Source organism: Xiphophorus couchianus, chromosome 17 (assembly GCF_001444195.1).
Source record: "Xiphophorus couchianus chromosome 17, X_couchianus-1.0, whole genome shotgun sequence".
Lineage (NCBI taxonomy): Eukaryota > Metazoa > Chordata > Actinopteri > Cyprinodontiformes > Poeciliidae > Xiphophorus > Xiphophorus couchianus.
In genome coordinates this window covers 15,553,808-15,576,760 of record NC_040244.1, presented here as the reverse complement: position 1 = coordinate 15,576,760, position 22,953 = coordinate 15,553,808, and the positions used below count along the sequence as shown (strand labels likewise).

The 22,953-nt window shown below is 40.6% G+C and overlaps 2 protein-coding genes across 4 annotated transcripts; one reads left to right on the top strand and one right to left on the bottom strand.

Annotated features, from left to right (window-relative positions):
* The first annotated feature begins 1,681 nt into the window (after positions 1-1,681).
* Positions 1,682-10,664, top strand: ucmaa (upper zone of growth plate and cartilage matrix associated a). Its single transcript, XM_028044126.1, is given in 6 exon segments — positions 1,682-1,813; positions 1,815-1,956; positions 3,561-3,620; positions 3,703-3,804; positions 8,592-8,690; positions 10,195-10,664. Coding segments are annotated over 6 exon segments (609 nt in total). The 5' UTR covers positions 1,682-1,696; the 3' UTR covers positions 10,284-10,664.
* A 1,619-nt stretch (positions 10,665-12,283) lies between these two features.
* mcm10 (minichromosome maintenance 10 replication initiation factor) lies at positions 12,284-22,538 on the bottom strand. Of its 3 annotated transcripts, none has more exons than XM_028044065.1 (18): positions 22,323-22,538; positions 21,646-21,691; positions 21,304-21,567; positions 21,040-21,198; positions 19,947-20,057; positions 19,652-19,859; positions 19,390-19,555; positions 19,136-19,303; positions 18,353-18,469; positions 18,071-18,273; positions 17,026-17,120; positions 16,776-16,889; positions 16,242-16,694; positions 13,224-13,354; positions 13,017-13,130; positions 12,784-12,929; positions 12,655-12,697; positions 12,284-12,575 (listed from the first exon to the last, which is right to left on the bottom strand). In XM_028044065.1, the coding sequence occupies exons 2-18, from the start codon at positions 21,650-21,652 to the stop codon at positions 12,492-12,494; spliced, it is 2,583 nt and encodes an 860-aa protein (XP_027899866.1). In that variant the 5' UTR covers positions 21,653-21,691; positions 22,323-22,538; the 3' UTR covers positions 12,284-12,491. The 3 variants fall into 3 exon arrangements, with proteins under 3 accessions (XP_027899866.1, XP_027899865.1, XP_027899863.1); XM_028044064.1 differs by having other exon boundaries at positions 19,947-20,087; positions 22,280-22,537; XM_028044062.1 differs by having other exon boundaries at positions 19,947-20,087; positions 22,323-22,537.
* Between the last annotated feature and the right edge of the window lie 415 nt (positions 22,539-22,953).

Genomic DNA, 22,953 nt, shown 5'->3' with positions numbered 1-22,953 from the left:
GCCAGACTTAAAAAGTATAAAAAGGAGATTTTGTTGGGCTTCCGTACAAAACAATGAAAAACTTGCCATATCCACTGTGAAAATGCCAATTTTAAGACAAGTTTTTGCATTCAGAAGGAAAAAAAACGATCCACACAATGCCCACTGTTTTCTTACACAAGGATTTTAATCCAGCTTCGTTCACGGCTTTAATCGATACCAGACTTTACAGTCTGCTCCAGTTTTTGTCTGGGCGGAGCGGCGAGTCGTCTTTGCCCAGTTTCCTTCACCGGAGACACATTTCCGATCCGATCAGATCTGCAGGCGGAAAACTACAGAGACCAATTTACTTTGCACCTCCAGTTCAGCAGTTTCCAATCTGCTGGAGGCTTAAACAAAGGCGGGAGGCATATATGGTGTGTAGGTAAAAGTACGATCGCTTATATCTGGAACGATAATGAAGGCTTTCAGTGCTGCAAAAAGATGTTGCCACCTGCAGCTAATCTGCCTGGACAGAAAACATACATAAAACATGTCACTCTGTGTAGGTAAGGTGCTATTACACTCCAGGTCCTCTACAGGATGCTAAATTTATCACTACAATCTGACCTCTGACTTCCTGGAGGAGCCTCGTCTCTGATTGGCTGATGAAAGAAAGGTCCTCAGATCTCTTTGACCAGTAATATAAAGAGACAGTCATCTGACCTGAGTGGAATTACAATGACCGAGATGAGGATAGGGCTGGGGGTCTCCTGCTGGGAGTAATTCCCGTCCTGCGGCGCAGCAGACAGCTTCTCCCTCGGATTAGATTCCATCCTCACTCCATTCTGGAATTCAAAACAGAAGCAGAGCACATCGGTTTCTGACCATGCCTTTCCTGGAGCACTTTTTAAATTGTTGCTTTTTTAAAGAAAATGTGAGCAGGTTCTAAAAGGACTCTAGGTGTCTCTTTAAGAAGTTATCAAAAGATTTGAAAGTCATACAAATCCACTGTTGGCTTAGAAAAGACACAAAGTGCTATTTGTAGGGATTTGTGGCCTCGGCAGTTTAATAAGCTAGGTTGAAAAAAAAAAATCCTTATGGCTTATGGCTTCAAATGGGCCTTTGTCTCTTTAAAAACTCCTGCTCTTTCTGAAACTCTGCCTTCAGGAAGTCATCACAACATGGCTCCTCTGTTAACCCTTTAGCAACGTTTTTACCAGCTTTGCTCTGCAAAGTGGCTCCTATAATGATGTGTGGTTCCACCAGGTGTTTGCTAATTGCTGCTGGCTAGTCTGAAGGGGTGGAGTGGGGGAGTTGCGGGGAGGGAAGCTTGGAAACTGCAGTTCCGAGGAGTTGCGTCTCTGTAGGCGGAGCTCGGTCCACCCGGGTCTTTTGCACGGCTGAATGGTTGCCATGGAGATTAAAGGATTTCTCAAACATGCACGAACAAATCGAAGGCTCCACGTATTTTTGTGATGAGGGAATAACTTAGTAATATGATGCAAAGCTCGCAAACAGTGGATTTTGCAGAACACTGCTCCTTTAATCAACTGCTGCCATGGTCACATCAGTTATAGATTTGGCTCATTTTTATTTTAAGCGCGTCCTCCCTGTCCTCTTCGCGCCAGATCTTTGGTCTCCTCCAATAGCTTCCATTTCAGTGGCAGCATGAGGCAAAAAAAAGATCCAATGCCCAAAGTAGCGCAGTCTCTTCTCCTTTTCCCTCCCGGTAGCAATGGAAAAACCATCAGCTTTCCTCCACTGGATGAACCTTTCACTCCCTTCCCTCCGTCTCCTCCCACTCTTCTCCTCCCTTCCTGGCTCGCCCACCGTCCTCCCGTCCATCCCTCCATCCCTCCATCCCTCCATCCAGCCTCAGTCCTGCTCTGATAGGTGTGCTGTTCAGTCCCACACGGATCTGGCTCCTCTCCCTCAGAATGTCCTGGACCCGAGCATTCCTCTTGTCGTCGCTCTCCGTCCTCCTCATCGTCACCTGTAAGTACCTTGGCAGCACAAAAGGGATCAGCAACGTCCCGCCTTCACAGTTGGAGAAAAAAAAAAAAAAAAAAAAATTTTTTTAATGGGAAGAATTCAGAACAATTTTTTATTTTAGTTTCAAATCTATGATTCTATTTTCTTTCTTTTTTTTAAGAAACATTTTTACAGTAGCGTCAGACATCTATAAGTATTACTAGCTTGTTACTGTATAAGGATCAAAAAGGCAATAATTATTATATTTTGAACATAAGTTGTTAAAAAAAACCAATTTATTTATTTATTTATTTTTTTACCTTTCTGCTTAAGAACAAATAATTTATGCTAGATATTATCCTACCTGCAATATTTATTTTAGCTGCAGAATGAATAATAATTGCTTTATAATTTTGAATCAAGCGGTTAAATCATGTCACGAATTTTCAAAGAATAAAATGATTTATCTAAATTATTGTAGTGACTGTTGTCCCATTTGAAGTTAAGAGTAAAAATGTCCAAACTGGTTTATGTCAGAAAAATGAAGTGAAATTGTCTTAGCTGCAATATGGCTGCCGTTAGCGATAGCTTTAGCAATACACAATTCTCTTTTCTTTTCTGGGAGTTTGTTTGTGGTTATGTCTGACCATGAGCTTTTAATGTTTAAATCCATAAAACGCTAAGAAATATACTTATGGCTTCTGTTGCTAGTAAAAGTTAGCCATGGCGCTATTGTCAATGAAACAAGGTTAAAAAGATTACCTTGTTTAAGAGGAATCCATCTCACTTATGGAGCTTAAAGATTTTATTCAAATTTAGACACATTTATTTAAAAAAATATTAGATTACCATAGATTAAATCAATAGCCAATAATGGCCCAAACATCTGATGATGGTGAAACTTGAAGTTCCTCTTAATTTTCTCTCACCTTCTAAATATAACATTTAGTTTCCCTTTGGAAGGAATAAAGTATTTTTGAATTGAATTAAGCACAAAAAACAGCATGTCCAGAGCTTTTTTCTCTCCTTTGCCTAGACTGAGACAAGCAGGGCCGGCCTAAGGCAATGCAAGTGGTGTAGGGGCCCCCTAAAAACTCAAAATTTCTGGTGCTTTATCATGCTAACTTGATAGAGTTAGCATGGTATTTGCTTTTATAACAAAGAATAATACAAACTAAATGCTTTCACAAATGGAAAACCAATTTGTATTATTTTTATAGTCACACAAATATTTAGTTAATCTCTTCCTGCTGCTAACTGCTGCCACTCTTGGGAAAATTTAAAATATGTATTTTATTGTTCACTGTAAATTTAGTGTTTATCAGCTGATGTTACATTCAAATAGTTAAAGTAATATGGCACACTTAAATGCCACTGAAATATTTAATGCTAACGGTAATGATACTAATGATAGTAGGTAAAGCTTAGGAATGATCAAGCATCTGGTGTTGACATGTTGGCATAGAGGACCCCAAATGAAAATCAGCTGAGGGCCCTAAAAAGGCTTTGACTGGCCCTGGAGAAAAGTGTAAAAACTGTTCAAACCTTATTCAAATGATTCTACCCTGAAAATCATTAAAATACAACCTAAAGAGTCGACACCAGGTTCGTTTCTCCCTCGTTTCCAGTTTCTAGTGTGGTGAAAAGCGCGGCGGTTCGGGATGACGCCAAACCTGCAGATGCTCAAGGTAATGTCTGCTCAAACCTTTACCGTCTACAGCTCCTCGTCTCCTAATGTGACTTTTAAACCCTCCGTCTTGTCATCTCCAGGAGCTGCGCGCCAGGTATTTATGGCCGAGTCGGACGCCTCAAACTTCTTCAGTCAAAAACGCCGCAGTCGCCGTTCACCCAAGTACTACGCCGAGGTCCAAGGTAGGTGTAGTAAAATCTGGCCTAAGCCATGTCTATCACCACAGTGGAATAACAGGTTTGTTTGGGTGATTTGGTTTATTTTTGGTGTTAGTTACTGTGGCGTGCCCCTGTGTAGCTGCAGTAGTAATTATGGCCTACAGTACATCAGACACATTTGGCCTGTCGTTAAGGAGCTGAGATAGACAGCGGTGGATTTATTGGTCTGTGGTGGGACTGGGACGGTGATGTGGTTTGTTTCGACTGCGAGCTGTCAAAGTTCAGGAGAATAAGAGACGCCCCACTACTTGTGCGGGTCCACGCCAAGACGGAGACTCACGCGGGCTGGAAACTGCACAAGGAGTCACAGGATACTGTGGAGCGACTTCTGCCTCCTCGGGTTTCTCACAGCAAAACGTTCCCTCTTCAGTAAGCGCCGTATAGAAAGCAACTTCAAAGCACTGAAAGTCGGAATAATTTACAGAATTACTTCATTTTGAACATTTCTATGCCTCATGTCAACAATGCATAGGAACGTCTGTATCTGTCAGAGCAGAGGACAGCTATTTTCAGAAATGTGAAATATTGAAAAATCTTAATTTATTTTTATATTCTCCCTCTAAGCAGCCAAACTTTGGTTAGAATTAGCTACTTTTCTAATCATTGTTGTTTTAGATGTATGATATTACATAAATCACAGAATTCTCACTTGTGAATAACTCAAGAATAAAAAGGCTCCTGATTTTAAGAAATAAACCAGTACTGTGCCCAATAGAGCTTTTCTAATGTGACACACTGCCCAGGATGTCTACTTTAATTAGTCTATGAAAATCCAGTTAACGGGGAGTTGGCATCTTAAAGTATGAGCACTTTTGGAAAACTTAACTGTAGCCACGCTAGCCAATCACGTTGATTGGATAGCATCAATCAACGTGACACTAGCCAAGAGTTTAATACGGCAGATTGCTTAAAACACACGTTGCGATCTGTAAATCTTTTTCGCTCTCATTCAGTCAAAACCTTTTGCCACAAGCCAAAAATTGCCAAGTTCAACGTTTTCTTGGGGGCACAAAACTTAGAATTATTATTAATATTTTTATGTTTACCAGACGTTTGTAGACAAGGGATTTGTAAATCATTGCAGACTCAAAACAGAAAAAAGGGTCTTGCATGTTTGGCCTGTTAACAGGAAAGCATAACTTCCTAATTTTTAGGGGATAGTTGTTGTTTTTTTTTGACATTTATTTTATTGGTCTTGGGGGAAAAAAGCAACTTCAGGGTGCAGGAATTGAGTCGCCTTTCCTTCAAAAACACTTGCAGTATTTAGTCAACTTTAAAGAATGGGTGTGGCCATCTCTGAATTTGAGTAAAATCACCAGACCTTTGTGGTCACAGTAAATCGGACGGCGGCTTTTGCTGTTAAAGACCGAACACTTTGGTGTTAATAGTTTCCATTTGAAGAAGATTTTAATTAGTCTGTGAAAATCTTAGCAATAAAAATGATTTAAGAGTCTATCTGCAAACAGCTGTCTGTGGCGGCAGGTCATCTGTAACATTCTGAAATTGGGCCGCAAATAGCTCTTGCCCTCCCGACCAGCTCCGCTTTAATCTGTTTGAGAAAAGACAAACTAAGGGGTGAGGAGCAGTGGAGGTTCTCAGGAACACTTTGTGCATGTTGTGGGTGTTGGCAGCTTAGAAGGAGGGGGGAGAAAAATATGTAAAGCTGCAATAATGGCCTGTTTATTTGAAGCTCTGACAATTTACAGCTAATTAAATCAGTTACACACACAGCTCTGTACAACGTGTTAATGTGTTCCTTTAGCATTTAATTACATAAAATACTAAGAAAAAAACCTTCTTACTGACTTGTAACAGCAGTTAGCCAGCTCACTGAGCTAGCAAATCCCATTTGTTTTCAGACTTAAGATCAACACGCAGTTAAATTTGGTGTGATGTCATTCCAAAGCAAATAGAGCACAGAATATCAGCACAATGTTTAAAACTTTAAAATAGATCATTAGCCTTCCCCCGAGCTAATAACATGGCTCAAAAAAAACACCATTAGGCTATATGCGCTAACCTGATGGCATAGCACTAACAGTGCTAATCAAACGCCTTCAATTTACTTTTTTTAATTATTTGAGATAAATGGCAATAATTTAACAGTAGCGCTCACCGTGAAAAATACAATAAACAAAAAGCTACATATGGTAAAACGCATCTGGGGAGCAGTTTACAATGCTAGCTTAGCTCGAGGCTAATTGTGACATTTTCCAGCAGCCGAGCTAAATGATCATTGGCTGCTTTGGAGGGACAGTGCCTAGGCAGACTGAAAGCAGACCTGTGTGTTTACTATGATGTAATCCATATCTTGTTGCCACTTTTATTAAATTAGGGGTACACCTAAAAGCTTAATAAAGTTTAATGTGTGTATCAGACATGCTCTGCCTGCATGGAAAAGGACTGTTGATTTGGTACAAAGAGAAGTAAAGAGAGATTACATAAAGCCAAACCCAGTTCACTTAACTGGGTTATTTAGGTGTTTATACTAATTTGAGTCTATTTGGTTTCCTCTATTAACCGGGTAAATAGCCACGTAAATCTGACAAGATTCCTGAATTATTTACCTTTGGTTAAAACTATCTAAGTTGGTTCAGATACTTTCTTCTTCTCCTGATTTTTGCTTCAGGTTAGATGTTTTTTAGGTGGAAAGTCCTCCCCACCCTGCGACAAATGAAGCAGGAAGTTTTTACTGCTGATCTGTCAAAGGTTTAATCCACCTTTCAGCTGTTATTGGATCAGCCTAAATCCACATACAGTATTCATGGATATTCAATGACGATCAATTTTGAAAGCTGAGATGATAAAGTACAGGTATAAGAATAGCCTGATAAAAACCATGCCTCTTTCTTCTACGTTTTGCTTCGTGCAGCGGGTTCGGGCTCAGGGTTTTTGAGAAAGGATTGCTATTAGAGTTTTAAATGTTCTAAGCTATGAAGCTTACCGGGAAAAAAAATAAGCTTACTGGAAATTGCCTGTGCTTTTAAAGCTCGTCTTAAAACCCATCTATTTTATTTGGCTTTCAACTCTAGCGGGATCTAGTTTTAAATTGGATGTTTTTGTTTTTAAATTGTAAGTTTTTATTTTATGCTTTTTATTTTTATGTTGTGTGTTGATGTACAGCACTTTGTATCAGCCGTGGTTGTTTTAAAGTGCTTTATAAATAAAGTTGGTATGGTATGGTATGGTCTGTAAACAACCATCCTCCAATGCAAAGGGAGGAGTGCCAACCCAAACGAGGCAGCTGTTAAAGTTAACTTAATATTTGGAAGTGTGGCCAACGCTGGCTGAACTGATTCGTTCCACTTCCTCCATTGATAAAACATACAAGTTTCCCGTTTTGACCAGAACTCGCTAAAACCAGGAAGATGGAGCACATGACACCAGTTTTAAAGTCCCTCCACTGGCTCCCTGTAGCTCAAAGAATAGACTTTAAAATACTGTTGTTAGTTTACAAATCACTGAACAGCTCAGCAACACAATAGATCTGCTGCTGTTGTATCAACCTTCCAGACCTCTCAGGTCTTCCGGTTCTGGTTCTGCTCTGCATCCCCAGAACCAGAACCAAACGAGGAGAAGCAGCATTCAGCATCTATGAACCACAAATTTGGAACAAACTTTCAGAAAACTATAAAACAGCTGAAACACTGACTTCCTTTAAATCTAGACTGAAAACCCACCTGTTTAGGATTGTATTTGAAACGTAATCAGTTACACATTTATTGATGGAACCTGACTTAATGTAATGTTTTGATTGTTGATTCTATATTGCATTGTGTTTCTGTGCTTGTTATGATGTAAAGCACTTTGAAATGCCTTGCTGCTGAAATGTGCTATACAAATAAAATGTGATTGATTGATTGAAAACCCACGTATATTACCCTTTTTTCCTGCCGACCTCCCATATTAGTATTTTTCCCTATCATATCATAATAATTTTAAACATCAATTCATGTGCCTCTCCAAACTTAAGTCACTAGCAATGCAAGTGACTTAGTGCCAACAGTGAACAAACCAGGCGTCACGCTAAAAAGTGATGGTCTTCAAAAAACTGACTGGATATCGTCGGGTGCGGCCCGGCGAAAGAGCGTGCCACGGGAGAGCATTCTTGAATGTCACGTCTAGTTGTTTCGAATGTCTGTTTCGGTGATGTAGTTCTGTTAGACAAGTTATGTTAACATCAGTAAAACTCATTTTTGTATGGCCAAGGTTACAAAAAAAAGGTTCTGTGACTTATGCTTCTCTTTCCTTAAAACTTGGAACGTTCTCCCCATCAGTGTCGTTCGTGTGTATGTTGACTCTTGTCACAAATATCTGCCCATTTAAATTCCTAATGGATAGAGCAGTAAATGTGTTCTTTTCATGGGTTATTCTAAGCTTGCTTAGATTTCAAACCACTGTGTGATCACTGTCCTGTGATGGACGTAACTCACTAAATAATAAAATATTTTTCTGTGTGGGGTTCTATTTTATGAAATTCAGAAAATTTTAAAAAGTGCAATTCCTGTCTAAAATGTCTGTTTACTCAAAGGGATTGTATAGATATGGTTGATAAATACATATAATAAATAAATAAATGTGCTTCAATTCCCAATGGCCAGGCTAGCTAAACTATTCAAGAAAACATTGCGAAGCAGAAAAAAGATAAATACAAAGTGGGTCAGTCGTAAGCTTTCTTAGGTATCCATGTGCTTTGTTTTGGTGAAAGTCTAAAATGTGGCTGTTTTATTTTTTTTCTTTCTCCACCACAGCTGAGCAGAGAATGAAGCGAGCTGCTAGCGAGAGAAGGAGGGAGTATAACGAGGAACAGAGAGACGAATACGAGAACTACCTTGAGGAAGACCGTGATGGTAAGACAACAAGTTTGGGGCCCAGCAAGCGCTTTCGGAAAACCGAACGCTTTAACGACATGGCTGAACAAACAAACATTAAGAAGCAGTTCGGACTTGGGAGAGGATGATTCCTCCCGACCGCAGGACGACGCCTGGGAGGCCGCACGCATTCAAAGCGTCTATTTGCGGTCCACCGAAAGCTGACAATCATCCCCGGAGTGGTCAGAAAGCTGTGATATGGTTGCAGTCACAGTTTCTAAACTGAGAACTATTTACCATAAAAATGTGATTTGGCTTCGCATGAAGGATGTTCAGGGAGGCTCGTGAAGAAAACAAAAAGACAGCTGCCAGTTTCATCTATGTGTAACCATTAGGGATTATCTTTAGTCGTCTCCTGACGGGAAATGCCGTAAAAAAAAAAAAAAAGAATGAAAAGATAGATGTGCGCTAAATCCTTGCATCTTTAAAGAAGTTTCCACAGAAAATTGCTTCGCACCCTTCATGGCGCCTTTGGTGTAAAACGGTTTAGAACTGTACTTTAAATTGATTTGAAATTACACTGAAAAAACTGCAGACAAGAAAGCAATACCCGAGATCTCCCGGCATCCCTGATTACAGTACCAGCGTATGATTAAAAATGCAAGAACTTTAAAAAAATGTTGTGGTAGAAAACCAAAATTGCCCCTATACATGCAAGAATAGTAGTGTGAGAAGGCAACGTGGAAGCCAACCATCACTACCAAGGCTGGTACTTTTGGTATACCAGCATCTTAAAGAAGACAATGATGGTCTCTGGATACCAAGCAAGGTTTACCAGGCTTTTCAAAATCAGAAGTGCAACTAAATTGCTCATCTATTTAGTGGTTAGTAGAGACAAAATTGAACAAGGAAGGAAGGATGTTGATTATGTTTGGCAAAGTGACTAACATGACGTTATGTGACAACTAACTTTGTAGTCATGAGTGGCGATAGATCTGTAATTCTTTAAGGCTCTTTGTAAAGAATTTTTCAGGCCGTGTTAGAGTAGCTTTCCTTCTACAGTTAATGGTTCTACGTTCCTACTTTGGTTCTATTTTGAGATCGAGTCTCTGAGGAGGTCCAACGTTTCAGAGAACTGGTTTAGCAGTTAGCATAAACCAGCAAACAGAGTTTAAGATTTCAAAGAAGATGTAACCCAATGTTTTTCAAAAAATTGATTTTATATAAAAACAATGTTGAATTTAATACATATAATTTATAGCCAGTAAATCAAATTAAATAAGGACCCACTTGGAGTTGCTTCCACTGAGTTGGCAGCTTTCCTGCCATTTTGGAATCAAGAGTTCAGGAATCCAGCAACTGGACAAACATTAGCGATGATTAAATATGTGTGAATCATAACTTTGGTAGAGCTACGTTCATAGTTTATGTTCTTCATAGGTATTTTTTCCCTTAGAGTCAGGAAATGTGCTAGCTTACAAAAGTAGCATTAGCTAAAATGCTACAAGCTGCAGTAACATAAATGTCTTTTTTTTTTTAACAGAAGTAAATGAGAGGTCAAACGAGACGAATGAGCAGCTGCGAGAGTATCATTACGACGGCCTCCATCCTCGATTCTACTGGTTTCACTGAACACGTGACATTGCGTAAAGATTTCCACCTCTTCTTTATAGCAACAAAGCGCCTGTATCAACGGCAAATGGCTGACATATGAGAGCAAGCGCTAAAGTTATTCATGTATGTGTAAGACATTAAGCTATGTTAAGTTTTCCACAAAACTTATCCTATTTTCATGATTTAGAAATTGTGCAATATATGTAAAGTGTTTTAATTGCGCAGTTTTTCTGTGGGAAGCTCCCAGTTTTGCATGCTTTTTAAAATGGTTTTTATATGTGCCTACTATAGGAACTACACAGTGCAGCTGATCGCACAGTGTGGTTTGCGCTGACTATCATGTATTTAAGTTGCAAAGGAATAAAGACCAGCTTCCATGAGGCCACCTTGCCTCCACAATGTCTGGTATTTGGAGTATTCAAAAGGAGGGAAGCGGGGTGGAAAAATAAAAATGAAGCAAGCTGCTGAAGACATCAGGCTGCAATGAATCCCACATTCCAGAGAGGAAATATCTGACACACACTGGATGGAAGAGACCAAGAGAGGAGTGAGAAAATCATATAAAGACGACAAAGTATTAGTGCTGAGAAATGACAATCCCAAAGAAAAACATAGAGCAAACATAGAGATATTTTATATCTGCACTGGATACTGTGAGTCTTAAAAGTGAAGAGTTGCAGGAGAGCCAAATGGATTAAGTAGTAGAGCTGCCAACACACACACAGTCATGTTTTTGTGACTTGTGGGAACTTTACATTGATTTCCATTCATTTTCTACAACCTAACCTTTACCCTACCCCTTACCATTACATACCTAACCCCAAAACAGCATTTCCCCTCATGGGGTCCAAGAAAATGTCCCCACAAGTAGCAATGGTCCCCACAACCCCACATTGTAGACAGAAATAGGTTCCCACAAGGATATAAAAACCTGATTCACACACACACACACACACACACATACACAGAGAAAGCGGTAGAGAGCGTTTGCTGATTCTATGCATTAATTCAGTGATCCAAGAATCCTACAGAGCCAGAAGGGTGGATTTTTATAGAGCTATGTTATCTCTTACTTTGAACTGAAATACTTCACAGTAGCTGATGTGTTCAGGTTTTTGAACTTTAATAGTTACGGTGCTGCTGCCACACTGCAACAAATCATTTTATATGTAAAAATACTAAACACACTGTGAGCTGTTCCACAGTATTAAAGCTGCACTACGTAATTTATAAGAAATGTTTTTACATATTTGTTGAAACTGTCTCTATGTTGTGACATTGTGGTATGAGACATAATGTTTTTTTTTTTTTAAAAAGATTCCCCACCTTCTGCCAGTGCCAATTAATCACAACTAATCAGAGCCAGGAGGCGGGTCTTAGCGCTGTCTATCATGCTTGTGCTGCCATAAGTTATACTTCTGTGTTTTTCCTAAATCAGAATTTCTTTTTTGAGTAGGGTTATACTTACTTGACCTCTTTTTTTAACAGTGCCATTAATTATATTTTGAGTTTATCAGCTTTTCTGGGGAGCGACATAAAAACCCACCTTGCAGACATTTTTCCCGTGATCTCTAGATTTGTATCACTGCAACTTAAGAATTCAGAAATTATTAATAACTATGATCCAAGTTTAAGCCAATTCATAAAATTCGTGGTCATGTTTGAAGAACAAAAGCACGTCTCTATGTTCTCTGTTAAATGACCTTGGAGCTGATTTGTCTCTTCAAAAACAATTTATAGCATGAAAAAGATTTACAAAGAGAATTTTTTTTATTGGAAGTCTTCTTAGTTGAAATATTATACATTAATATGTTTTCAGAAAAAGGAGTGTAGGGTAATTTTTTTAAATTACAAAACAAAATTGAATTTGGGAAAAATAAGTTATTAAATGTTAATTGAATAACTTTGGAGAAATTGAAAAAGTGGATGAAAACATCCTCTTTTGTTTTTCTTAAAAGACAGTGTGGAGGAAAATAAAAAACAATAGAAATAATTTTTCCTCATTTTTACACCCAAAGTTTTCAGGTAAACTTTTTTATTAAAAAGTATAAAAACAGACCTTTACATGACACTTTGTAAAGTCTTGCTATATTCAGCCTGTTTACAAATTCAATACCTTAAACATCTGAATATTCTTTTAAAAAAACATCTAAATTTAAAACCTTAGTTTGTGAGAAATTTTGCTACATAATTATAAAAAGCTTAACACACGTTCCTCTCTGTGGTTCATTTCAAGCCGTTGAGGAACTTGGCGTGCTCCTCTCCTCGAGGCTGGAGAAGCTCTCCTCCGATCTTGGGTCCAGTTTTCTCCTGAAAGAGAAGATCCAGAACCTCAGCTCAGATCTCCCAGCATGCATTGTGCTTCTCCTCTCCTGGGGTTCTGTCTTACCTTCAGCATCCCGTCTCGCTCCCATTTAAACAGCCCACAGTTGCTGGAAATGACAGCAGCTCAGTTTAGTCTGCAGCGGCAGTTCTGGGTGAGCGTGAAGAGGAGGAAGAGGAGGGTCTCCGGGGTTACCTGCAGTGTTTGTGTGGCAGTCTGTCCAGAGCGATGGCCCTCTGTCCACAGGGACATCTGAAGAAGCGCTTGACTGCGTCGTGCCACCGCAGCTCGTGGTTCTCAGTCACGCAGCGATCCGCTGGCTTGAAGTAGGTGTAGCTGCACTGGAGATGTAGAAGCAGGAAGGTGGGGAAAGAATCAGACTCCGGAACGACAGACGGAGACGTTCCAACAGCAACGCCACGGTGTACCTTTCTGCAGGTGACAGCCCGACACTTCATCTCTCTGACTGCCTTCATCTTCTCCTCCATCTGTTCCTTCTTCACCAGAACGTTGAAGTAGCGCTCCTGCAGCTGGTACTCTGACTGCAGGAAGCGGAAGCAGGAAGCAGCCTCGGTTATCTGGATCTGTCCTGAAAGCTAAACATTAAAATTTTTTTATAAAATCTCTGGTCGTACCGCTTGGAGCGCGACGCTGTGACGAGATTTGGCGTTGAGGATCTTCTGGAACTCCTCGGACTCCACGTAGCGCTGCTGCTCACGTTTCTTTTTCAGGGCGGGCTCCTCCTCCCCGTTACCGGACGGCCCGCCTGAGCAGGTGAGACAAAGGAGGAGTTCTATATGTTGTCAAGAAAATCCGAGCTCATCCCACTTCCCCATGCTGGAGATTTTAGTTTAACAGTAATAATAAAGTTATCTTTAAAATGAATCACTCAAGTGATATCAAGGCCCAACAGTAGACTTAAGTGTCAATAAAATAAATCTGGTTGTGTGTGTTGTTTTTGTCTCATGCAAACTTTGCTTTAATTCTACTTTTTTCTATCTAATCATAAGAAATCATAGTCAGTCAGAGAGATTCATTAAACAGGAAAAGCAGGTTTCCTGGAAAAAGAGGAAGTTTCCAGCCTGCAGATTTATAAAAATAGCTGAGACTATTTTAAAGCATGAAAGTTTTAAAGAATGAAATCTAAACATTTTGAGTAATTTGATAAGATTCAAAGTAAAATACTTATATTAATATTGATTTACTTGTAATAATACTTACACTTATATTTGTGAGAACACCTACAAGAAAAACAAGTAACTGTAACTTTGGTATCAAATAATTAGAATAATAAATTATTCTTGGTTTCTTTTCAGAAAAACATCTGTAATAACTCACATTAAGATCATAATAAGAATAACTAATAAGTTATGGTTATAAAATCATAAATGAATGATAGATCAGAGAAGCTGAAGAAAATAAATGTGATATAAGTTATGGTTATAAAATTATAAATGAATGCTAAATCAGAGAAGCTAAAGAAAATAAATGTGATATAAATGTGATTTTGACATTGAACTTGAAATGGTGTAAAAGGTTGTAAAACTGCAATTAAACATCACTGATATGTTGGAGGTAGATGGTAGGTGAAAGGTGACAGGAAGGGAAAAAGGGGAACTAACAGGAGAGCAGAGATGATCAGCACCTTATATGGAAACAGGAGGTTGAGCAGCCCTGAGACATTGGCACAGACATCATGACATGATGTCTCTTAAGACAGTGACGGATATGAGATCATCTGTCTAAGCAGACAGATAAACCCTATATAAGGTGGGTGCAAAAGAGGAACCTTTCGTTGGATCCTCCGGGCAGCTTTGAGCCAAGATCGAGATGGACAAAGAACTCTGCAGCTGAAGAAGAGTCGGAGCCACGGAGCCGGAGACTGTCCTGCACATGGAGACCAACCCGTCAGGCCCACAATCTGTGGCTTCGAATCGCACTTCTCTCATCGGCTGGGTTCTGACCCCAAAGACAAAGATGAAGACAAAGACAAGGAAGAAGAACTGGTGCCTTTTTTCCTGCCAGCACCAAGTCCTGTGTGACCTCAGCATCCATGCGGAGAGGAGGCTCATCAGACCTGCGGAGATCCTGGCCTTCGCCGATCAACATCTTCCTCCTGTTGCAACACCTTCTTCATCATCGTGCCAGGTCTGGGGTTCGAAACGCCAAACTCCGTCCGTCTCGCTCTAAGGTTCCTTTTTTAGTTCTCAGTATCAGCAGTAGGGAAAGATAGACTAGATGATTGATTTTACTTATTTGATTATTTCTGCTACTGAATTAAGCTGTACTGACCCTTGCAAAAATGCCTTACTAATAAAATATTTAGCATAAAGAAAATCTAAAGATGTTGTGGACATTCAGTTAATGAGTCACCTTAAAGTTCTTTGATGGTTGTAAAATAGCTGTGATGTTTGATTCTGGAGAGGAAGAGGTGGAAAATGTTTTTAGGTTGCTGGTAGCCCATATTTAAAACCTCATCCTTGGGACTCGCCCGAGTCACTAAAACCTACCTGGTTCAATAACAAATGCAAGTTGTAAAATAGAGAACGAGCGACCGTTAACAGGTGTGCTCTGTGAAACTAGTTGGCTGTAGGCTGCTCAGTCTGGCTAATTCACAGGGGGAAGAAGGGTGGGACACCTGGATGTAGGCCGTCAGATAACCAGGCGAATCGTTTCTCGAAACCAGCTTAAACAGAGTTTACTTCAGTTCTGGACAGGGTAAATCCCAGCAGATTTAGGAAACTCAACGGACCCGTTAGACGGAGAGCTGGTAGCACATCTCCCCTCTCAGAAGAGGAAGTACGAGAGTGAGAGAGTAGAGACAGAAAGGAGGGGGGGGGGGGGTGTTGCGCAACAACAATGTACTCAGAAATAATTTTAAAGAAGGATGCAAAATATTAATTTAACGGTTTATTAAATTAAAATGATCTCAAATTGATTAAAACATATCTGCCAATTTCGGTGTTGTAGTTTGGCCGGCATCCAGCAGAGGGCGATACTGGTCATGCATCAGCAGAACCAATTGTTTGTCGTCAGCATCGCTGGAGGCTGAGGACAAACGTCAAGTTGAGGACGTGACTATACTACATATAGTCACCTTCCAAAAATAAAATTCAAAATTTCTAATGTAATTTTTGCAAATAAAAAAAAAAAATCACCACCTCCTTTCTTGCCAAAAGATTACAAAGTAAATGCAAGGCTTGTGTCACAATGGGACAATGTGCAAAAAATATTAATAAAAGATGCCTAGCACCAGATTTAGCTGTAGCTGGTTTCCATCTGTAATCCTTGAGCAGGTGAGCTAATAAAATAGTATAATTCTATAAAACATATTGAAAGTCTGCAACAGGTTCATGTTTTATGTTTTACCAATATATCTTAGTTTGTGAGAAATCACAACGTTCTGCTTATTCAGTCAATATTTAATAAAGCTAACACAACATTTTAAATTGTAATGATTTTTTAAAAATTCAATATATTGTGAAAAATGTGCCCTTTATGTTTTCATTTCAGGCCATCTTGATACAAGGGAAAATGCAGGTTTTTAATAAAATTGCTGCTTATCAATTAATCGTTAGCCGGTCGATAAGATCAGTTAACTTTAGATGAACTCAATTTATAATACCTTGAAGTGTGAACACTTCTGTACGCACCATTCAGGGACGTCCGATTCTTCTCTACTCGGGCGTTGATGTCGATGCTGTCGCTCCTCTTCCTCTTCACGGCGTTGGGGTCTTCCCTCTCCAGCGCCGCTCCTTTCCTCCTCAGCTTCTTCAGAGCGGCCAGCTTGGCGGCTGATAGGCTGACAGCGCTAGGGGGCGGAGCCTGAGGCGGGCTGTTGTCGAAAAAGAGAATGTCGTCGCCTTTGGAGAAGCCGCGGCCCAGCGTCGGGGCGTCCGACGTCGCCATGGGAACCTCCGAGGCAGCCTCTGGGGATGTGAGACTGGCTCGCCCCGTCGTAGCGGTGCTGCCCGGGTTCTGCGGCGCCCTCTGTTGGACCCTGTGCCGACGGCTCTCCAGGAGCTCCCGCTGCTTCCGTTTCTGCTGCTTTAAGAGGTCGGACGCAGAGATGGACTGAAGTGGAGCTCCGGCTGCATCGCTGGAGGCTGAGGACAAACGTCAAGTTCAGGAGGAGTATTATTATTTTTATTCTGGTACTTATTATTATCATTCCTCCCGCTGCTCACCCAGCTGGCTGTCCTGCTCCAGGTGTTTCTTCAGCTGCAGAGCTCCTGGGGTTGGCATCGTCATCAGGCTCTTGAACTCGTTGGAGCATCCGGAAACTTCCCCGGACTGCATACCTGGGAATCGCCAGAAAACGGAGGTCTCACATCAGATTTTTTCTTTTTATAAACGGCTCAACTGCAGCTCTCTGTATTTATTAAAGACATAAAGTGAAAACGCTGAGCGCTGAGGTAAACCATACAGGCAGCGTACCGATCTTCTTGGCCTGACTGATGAGCTGAGCCGATCCTCTCACAAACAGCTTGTCCAGGGTTTTCTGGACCGGTTTGGTCGGTTTAGATGCAGTCCTGCAACACACTTCACTAGTTACTGAAGCCGCAGATGTGTTTTACTGAAAAACTAAGAAAATTCTGAATAAATTTCAACATTATTTACACTACAAACACCTGAAACATGGTGTGTGAACGAGTCTGTTGGAGCTTTGCACATTTAGCCAGAATCTGGAAACATCAACATTCAAGCTGTTGGCAGGAAGGCTGTCCAGTAGCTGTCAGTGTTGCAACAATTCTGAAGAAACCTCTGACTCAAGACTGTTGCTGTATGACAGACTCATAACTGTCATGACACGCTAACAGCTCAATATCCTACATGAAGTGCATGGCATATGTTTTGGATCATTATTTGTAAAAACAAAATATGAAAACCATGCAGAATTTTCTTCCTACTTCATAATTATGCACTACTCTGTGTTGATCTATCATATAAAATACATATACAATATTCATGATTAATCCATGTTTCACCAACTCAAATTTAAAAGCTTTTTAAGACCATTATGAATGGAATTTAAGACCTGCATCTTCACAGAAATGTACGAACTTTGTCCAGCTAACTGGTGATGGATGTTCACTAACCCATGATAGATGTAAAAGTAGCTAGCTAGGTAGCAAGGGTATATTAGCAGCTAGCTAGTGGTATTCTCAACTGCCTCAACTCGTAACGCGGGCAACTCAAACTCTTGCCTGACAGAGTTTGACAGTCCCATGAGGAAAAGAATAAATAAATTAAGTACGAAATTAAATAGTCCTGCCACAACCAAATTTAAGACCCGTGATTAATGCATTTAAGGCCAACTAACTTTTATTCAATGAATTTAAGATATTTTACGGCCTCAAAATGTAATTTTAGCTACTTGGATTTCAGACTTTTTTGTGGACGCTCTGAAACTAAGCCTGAGCTGAGTAGAACCTTTACAATAAAGAACATTAACTTAGATTGTAGTTTCAGCAGGACTCACAGGGAGGCGGCGCAGGCAGCAGAGGAGACGCCCCCGTAGTAAAAGCCGTCCTGACACAGACGCTCTCTCAGGCTGCCCCCCTTCCCGCTCCCCTTCACCCGGTTGGGGGCTTTCCCGGAAAACGACGACTGCAACTCGGCCCTCTTAGAGCTCATCTTCTGGTACTGGGCCTTGACGTGGTACTGGCAGTACTGGCACTCGTACTGCAGAGAGGGTCAGGCGGTTAGCATCTGACGAGACAACCGGATTGGAACGACAAAGCTGCGGCAAACAGAGGGCTACCAGGTTAACGATCTGAGAGCATGGCTCCCCGCTCTTCTTCACTGCATTGCAGGTCCCGAAGTCCAGAGCTTCCCCCATCACCAGAACCTTCTGAGGATGATCCACCGTCAGACTGACCTGCAGGGCAACCAGGGTGTTAGCAGCGAGGGACGATTGGGAATGAAGCTCAGTTTCAGAGTCTCTAGGGGTGCCTTCACACCCGCTTTAATTGAACTCTAGTTGAAGGTCCAGAAGGTCCTGTTTGTTTGAATGTGGAATAGAACTCTGATCCGCCTAAAAAACTAGGTCTGGGTCCAATTGAAATGAAGTCTGGCTCAGTTTGAAAGCATATGTGAACGTCAAGCAGACAAGAAAATGCTCCAAAAGCAGAAAGCAGATTCTAACACGAAGAATTCTGGGAAAATACAACCATAACAAACATGTAAATATAGCACTCGAGGGAGAAATAGCTTGTGGATTTTTACCAAAGACAAAAGACAAATCCTACAACCGCTAAAATATAACGCCACTACATTTTTGTTTACATTTTGGGAAGAAGAAAGTTGTGTTCAGTGTCTTGCTCTGAGATTTTCTGTCGTTTCCTTCAGTGGTTCTTGGTGCAGCACCACCACAGGCGAGGAGGGGAACAGGTAGGAAACAATTAGTTTGGTTGGTTTGACTCAGTGCAATGTGAAAGTGAACCACACCAGCTGGAAATGGAACAAATGTTGCAATTTTGGTCCCCAACCAACCGAGTCTACCGGACTATCAGGTGTGAAAACAGCCTGAGTGTGTGTACCTTACCCCGTCGTAGCCGTCTCTCTGCTTCATGGGGTTGGGGTTCAGGATTCCTATGACCGTGCCGGGTTCCATCTTCCAGTGCTCCTTGTGGACGTCACCAAACAGCAGAAGGGACACAAACACGTCCAGGTTGTGGAGGTCGCTCAGCTTCCAGACGCTGAAGGTTTTGCCCTGCAGAGAGAAGGTTGAGTCATGAAACCAATGGGAGGTCAAGGGTCGAGGGGGTCAGAGTAATAACATAAAGCATCACAACATACGCTGCTGCTGCTTTGGGGCGTAGCTTTGCTGACCAGCACGGCGAACGTCACCCAGTCGCTGTCCTCCAGCTTCTCCCGCTTCAGCCGCTCCGGCACCTGGGACAGCCGGATCAGCCGCCGGTCGGCCATCTTTCGCTCCATCTCGCTTGAGGAAACTCGCGGCTTCCTGATGAAGCATCGACCAAAAGCATCAGTTCAGACCTCAGTCCTCCACAGCTCAATGAACCAACGACTGCCTCTACCACAGGCTAGCGGCTCTGACCTGAGCCGCAGTCCTGAGTACTTCTCCACCCCTATGTCTTTAGGAAGAGGAGGCGGAGCCGCTGGTTTAGACGGTTTAGGTTCTCCAGCCGCTGAGGTTCGAACGTGGGAGGGAGGGGGCGAGAGCGGGCGACCGCAGGGCTCGCTGGTGCTCTCTAGAGGTTGGAAGGAGCTGCCGATCTTCACCTCCACCAGTGGTTTCCTATCCTCTGAAAACAGCACATACACGCAAGATGAGATGCAAGGACAGCTTTGATTCACAGAGCTGAATAGACCGGGGTGAATGAAGGTGTGACCTGGAGGTGAAGCTCTGGCTTGGTGAGCCACTCTTGGTTTACATTTGAATGAGTCTGCGTTGCTGAGCTGAGAGAGGAAGTCTGAGGATTCCTGCAGCTTGGAGCTCCCCCTTGTGGCCGGAGAGGATAAAGACGCTGAAACTGGAAGAAAACAAAGTCACAAGAACATCCAATGGAAAGACAGAACCGGGGAAGAGTTGACGGCACAGATGGTATTTACTTTGGGTCTTTAGGTTCAAAAGCTCTGCTCCGAATTGTTGTTTTTTAAAATGATTTAAGTTTATTGTTGCACTTTTATATACATAAATATAAAAAGTCATAATAACTAAATAAAAAACTAGTTTATTGTTGCTTAATTGTAAAACAATGTAGTAAAACAAATTTTAAAAAAATTTAAAATTTATTATTGCTAAATTATAAACGTAATGGTGCTAAGCAAGTAACCAAAAAAAAAAAAAAAGAAAAAAAGTAAAGGTTTGTTGCTTGACTGTAAATAATTTTCTTTCCTCTAATATAAAAATTAAAATTATGATAAATTAAAACAGGTAATTGGGGCTTAATAAATAAGAAATAATTAATTAAAAGTTTATTAATTATAAAATAGTTAAAAAAGGAATAATGTTTTTTATATAAATTTACTGTTAATTATAAAAATACTAAAAAGAAAGCAAAATAACAAAATCATTTGTTGATTAATTTAAAAAAATAATACACGTAATCTTAAATCAGACATTTATTGTTGCTTCTTTATAAAACAAATAAAACAATAAAAATAATAATGTCAAATGAGTTTGCCCAATTATAAAAAACAAAAATTAAAAACAGTAAAAAAATAAATAAAGAATAACTTTATTGCTGCATAATTATGAATGTAATAAAATGAAAACAGAAATAATAGAAACAAACGTTGCTGTTTAATTATATAAAATAATAATAAAAACAAATAAATAAGAAGTTAATTGTTGCTTAATTATTCCGTATCACAACCAACGAGGTTTGAATTCATCCCTAAAAGCCAATCAATGAGTTTTTTCCTGGCCCTCCAGCAGCAGTGTAGTAGAAGCTCAGTAGAGTTGCTAAGCAACACGTTTACCTGCTTGTGGCTCAGCTTTGGCCCGGCTCGGTTTGGACGCTGGGTTCTGGCTCCGTGTCGGCTCTGACCTCCCTGCTTTGGGAGAAGCTGAACTCTTCTGGCTCGCCTGCAGCTGCTGCTGCAGCTTCTGCATCTGCTCCTGCATCCGCCTCAGTTCCTCTGCAGAAAACACAAGGACACGTTTAAGAAAGCAAAAAAATAAATAAAATAAAATTCCTCAGTGGAGCAGAAAACAAATCTGGAGTGAAGTGATGCGAGACAAACCTTGCAAATCCTCTTTGGACCTGCCCAAGGTGGGGCGGGATTCTCCCCCACTTCCTCCTCCTTTCACGTCCTTCTCCTCGTTTTCAATGTCCTCAACGTCCCCGAAGAGTTCCGACACGGTGTCCGTCCCCTCGCCGTCCTCTTTGTACCCTTCCTCGTCTCCGTCGTCCTCATCGAACAGCCCGTCCAAATCGTCCGCCTGCGGTTCGCCGGCTTCCTCGCTCTCGTCCAGGAGCGCCGTCAGAATGTCCAGGTCGTCCTCACCTGAGGGAGAAAAGAGCCGCTAAGTATTAAACTCCAAAAGTCTTTACTTTGATGTGTGTTAAACTTTATAATACTTACTGTCCATTTTAGAGGTGCCGACTGCGGCTGATCTCAGATGGCAATTCTGACATAAAAAATAAAATGTAATTAAATGATCAGTCAATCTGAGATGACAGCAATATGGCAACTTTTGAGTTCATAAAATAAAAACAAAAAAACCTTTTCACTCAAAAATTGTGGTTGCTACGTTATAAACTGTGAAGAAGACATTTGAATGTTAGCACATCCTAAAATGAGTTCCTTTATACAGACAAACATGACTATTCATATTACATCACTGTGAAATGTCTGGCTGTTTCAGATTCATCCGGCAGGCTCTGTGTCTCTGAGAATCAGTTGTTTTATTACTGAATGTAAAAATATGAATAAAGACCCATCCTGTAAAGCTGATCTGTCAGAGGGTGTCTGAACCTGACTGGCGCAGAACCGTCATGTACTTAAAGGTTAAAGCTTTGAGAAACGGAATCTTTTTCTCAACAAGTTTGCGTTACATTCTTCACCGACGTCACAGGAGTAAAATGCTAATCCAGACTGCTAACACACGCACGTCTAAAATGAATATGAAACGCAACACTGCTTATTTCCGGAAATACATTCTACTTTCGCGAACACCAAAACAAACAAACAAATGTAAATATTAAAAATAAAGTACTTTCTCTCCATGTCTGACTCCAGCTGCAAGTCGACGCTTTTACCTCCGTTCGTAGCTGCTCGGTTTCCTGTCCTCTGCTTGGACCGGAGACACCAAACCAAATATTAGAACCTCATAAAGTATTATTTTTATTTTCTTTGGTCACCGTCTTTCCGTCCCAACCAGGTGGGTATTAATTTAATACACAGACTCGACAAAGCGGCTTCCACACAGAAGAAAATCTAAACTGGCGCTAAACGAAGGACCCGATGTGTTGTCAAAGAGGAGAGGGCTGCCCAGTGATATGCCTCATCAAAAAAAAAAAAGAGTAGAAAAAAAATGGGTTTAGACCATTTTGTCATCTGGAGAAGTATTTGAGCGCCATACATTAATACTATATGATCTTTATTCGATTTTAGCTTAACAAAAACTAAATTATAAATGGGACAAAATTTAAGTTAATTTTTAAAGGGTGGATGCGAGACAGTTTTTGTGCTAAAAAATAATTACTAATACATTGCGTTCTGGACATTTTATTTGAACGTAATTGATTTATACGTGGTTAAAGTAAACTTAGGACATGTTTAAAAAAATTTGTGATAACCAACACAAATGATTATTTCTAATTCTTACGAATAAAAAGAGGCGGTGTTGGACTGTAGATGAATGCAATTAATTAAAGAGTAATAAAGCAA

Bases quoted from the DNA above. Each gene is read 5' to 3' on its own strand.
- mcm10 (XM_028044064.1), bottom strand. The intron at 20,088-21,039 runs GTAAACGTGTTG...GTTTTCTTCCAG, and splicing joins CAAAGCTGAGCCACAAGCAG to TTTCAGCGTCTTTATCCTCT. The intron at 19,860-19,946 runs GTCACACCTTCA...TGCTGTTTTCAG, and splicing joins AGCCAGAGCTTCACCTCCAG to AGGATAGGAAACCACTGGTG.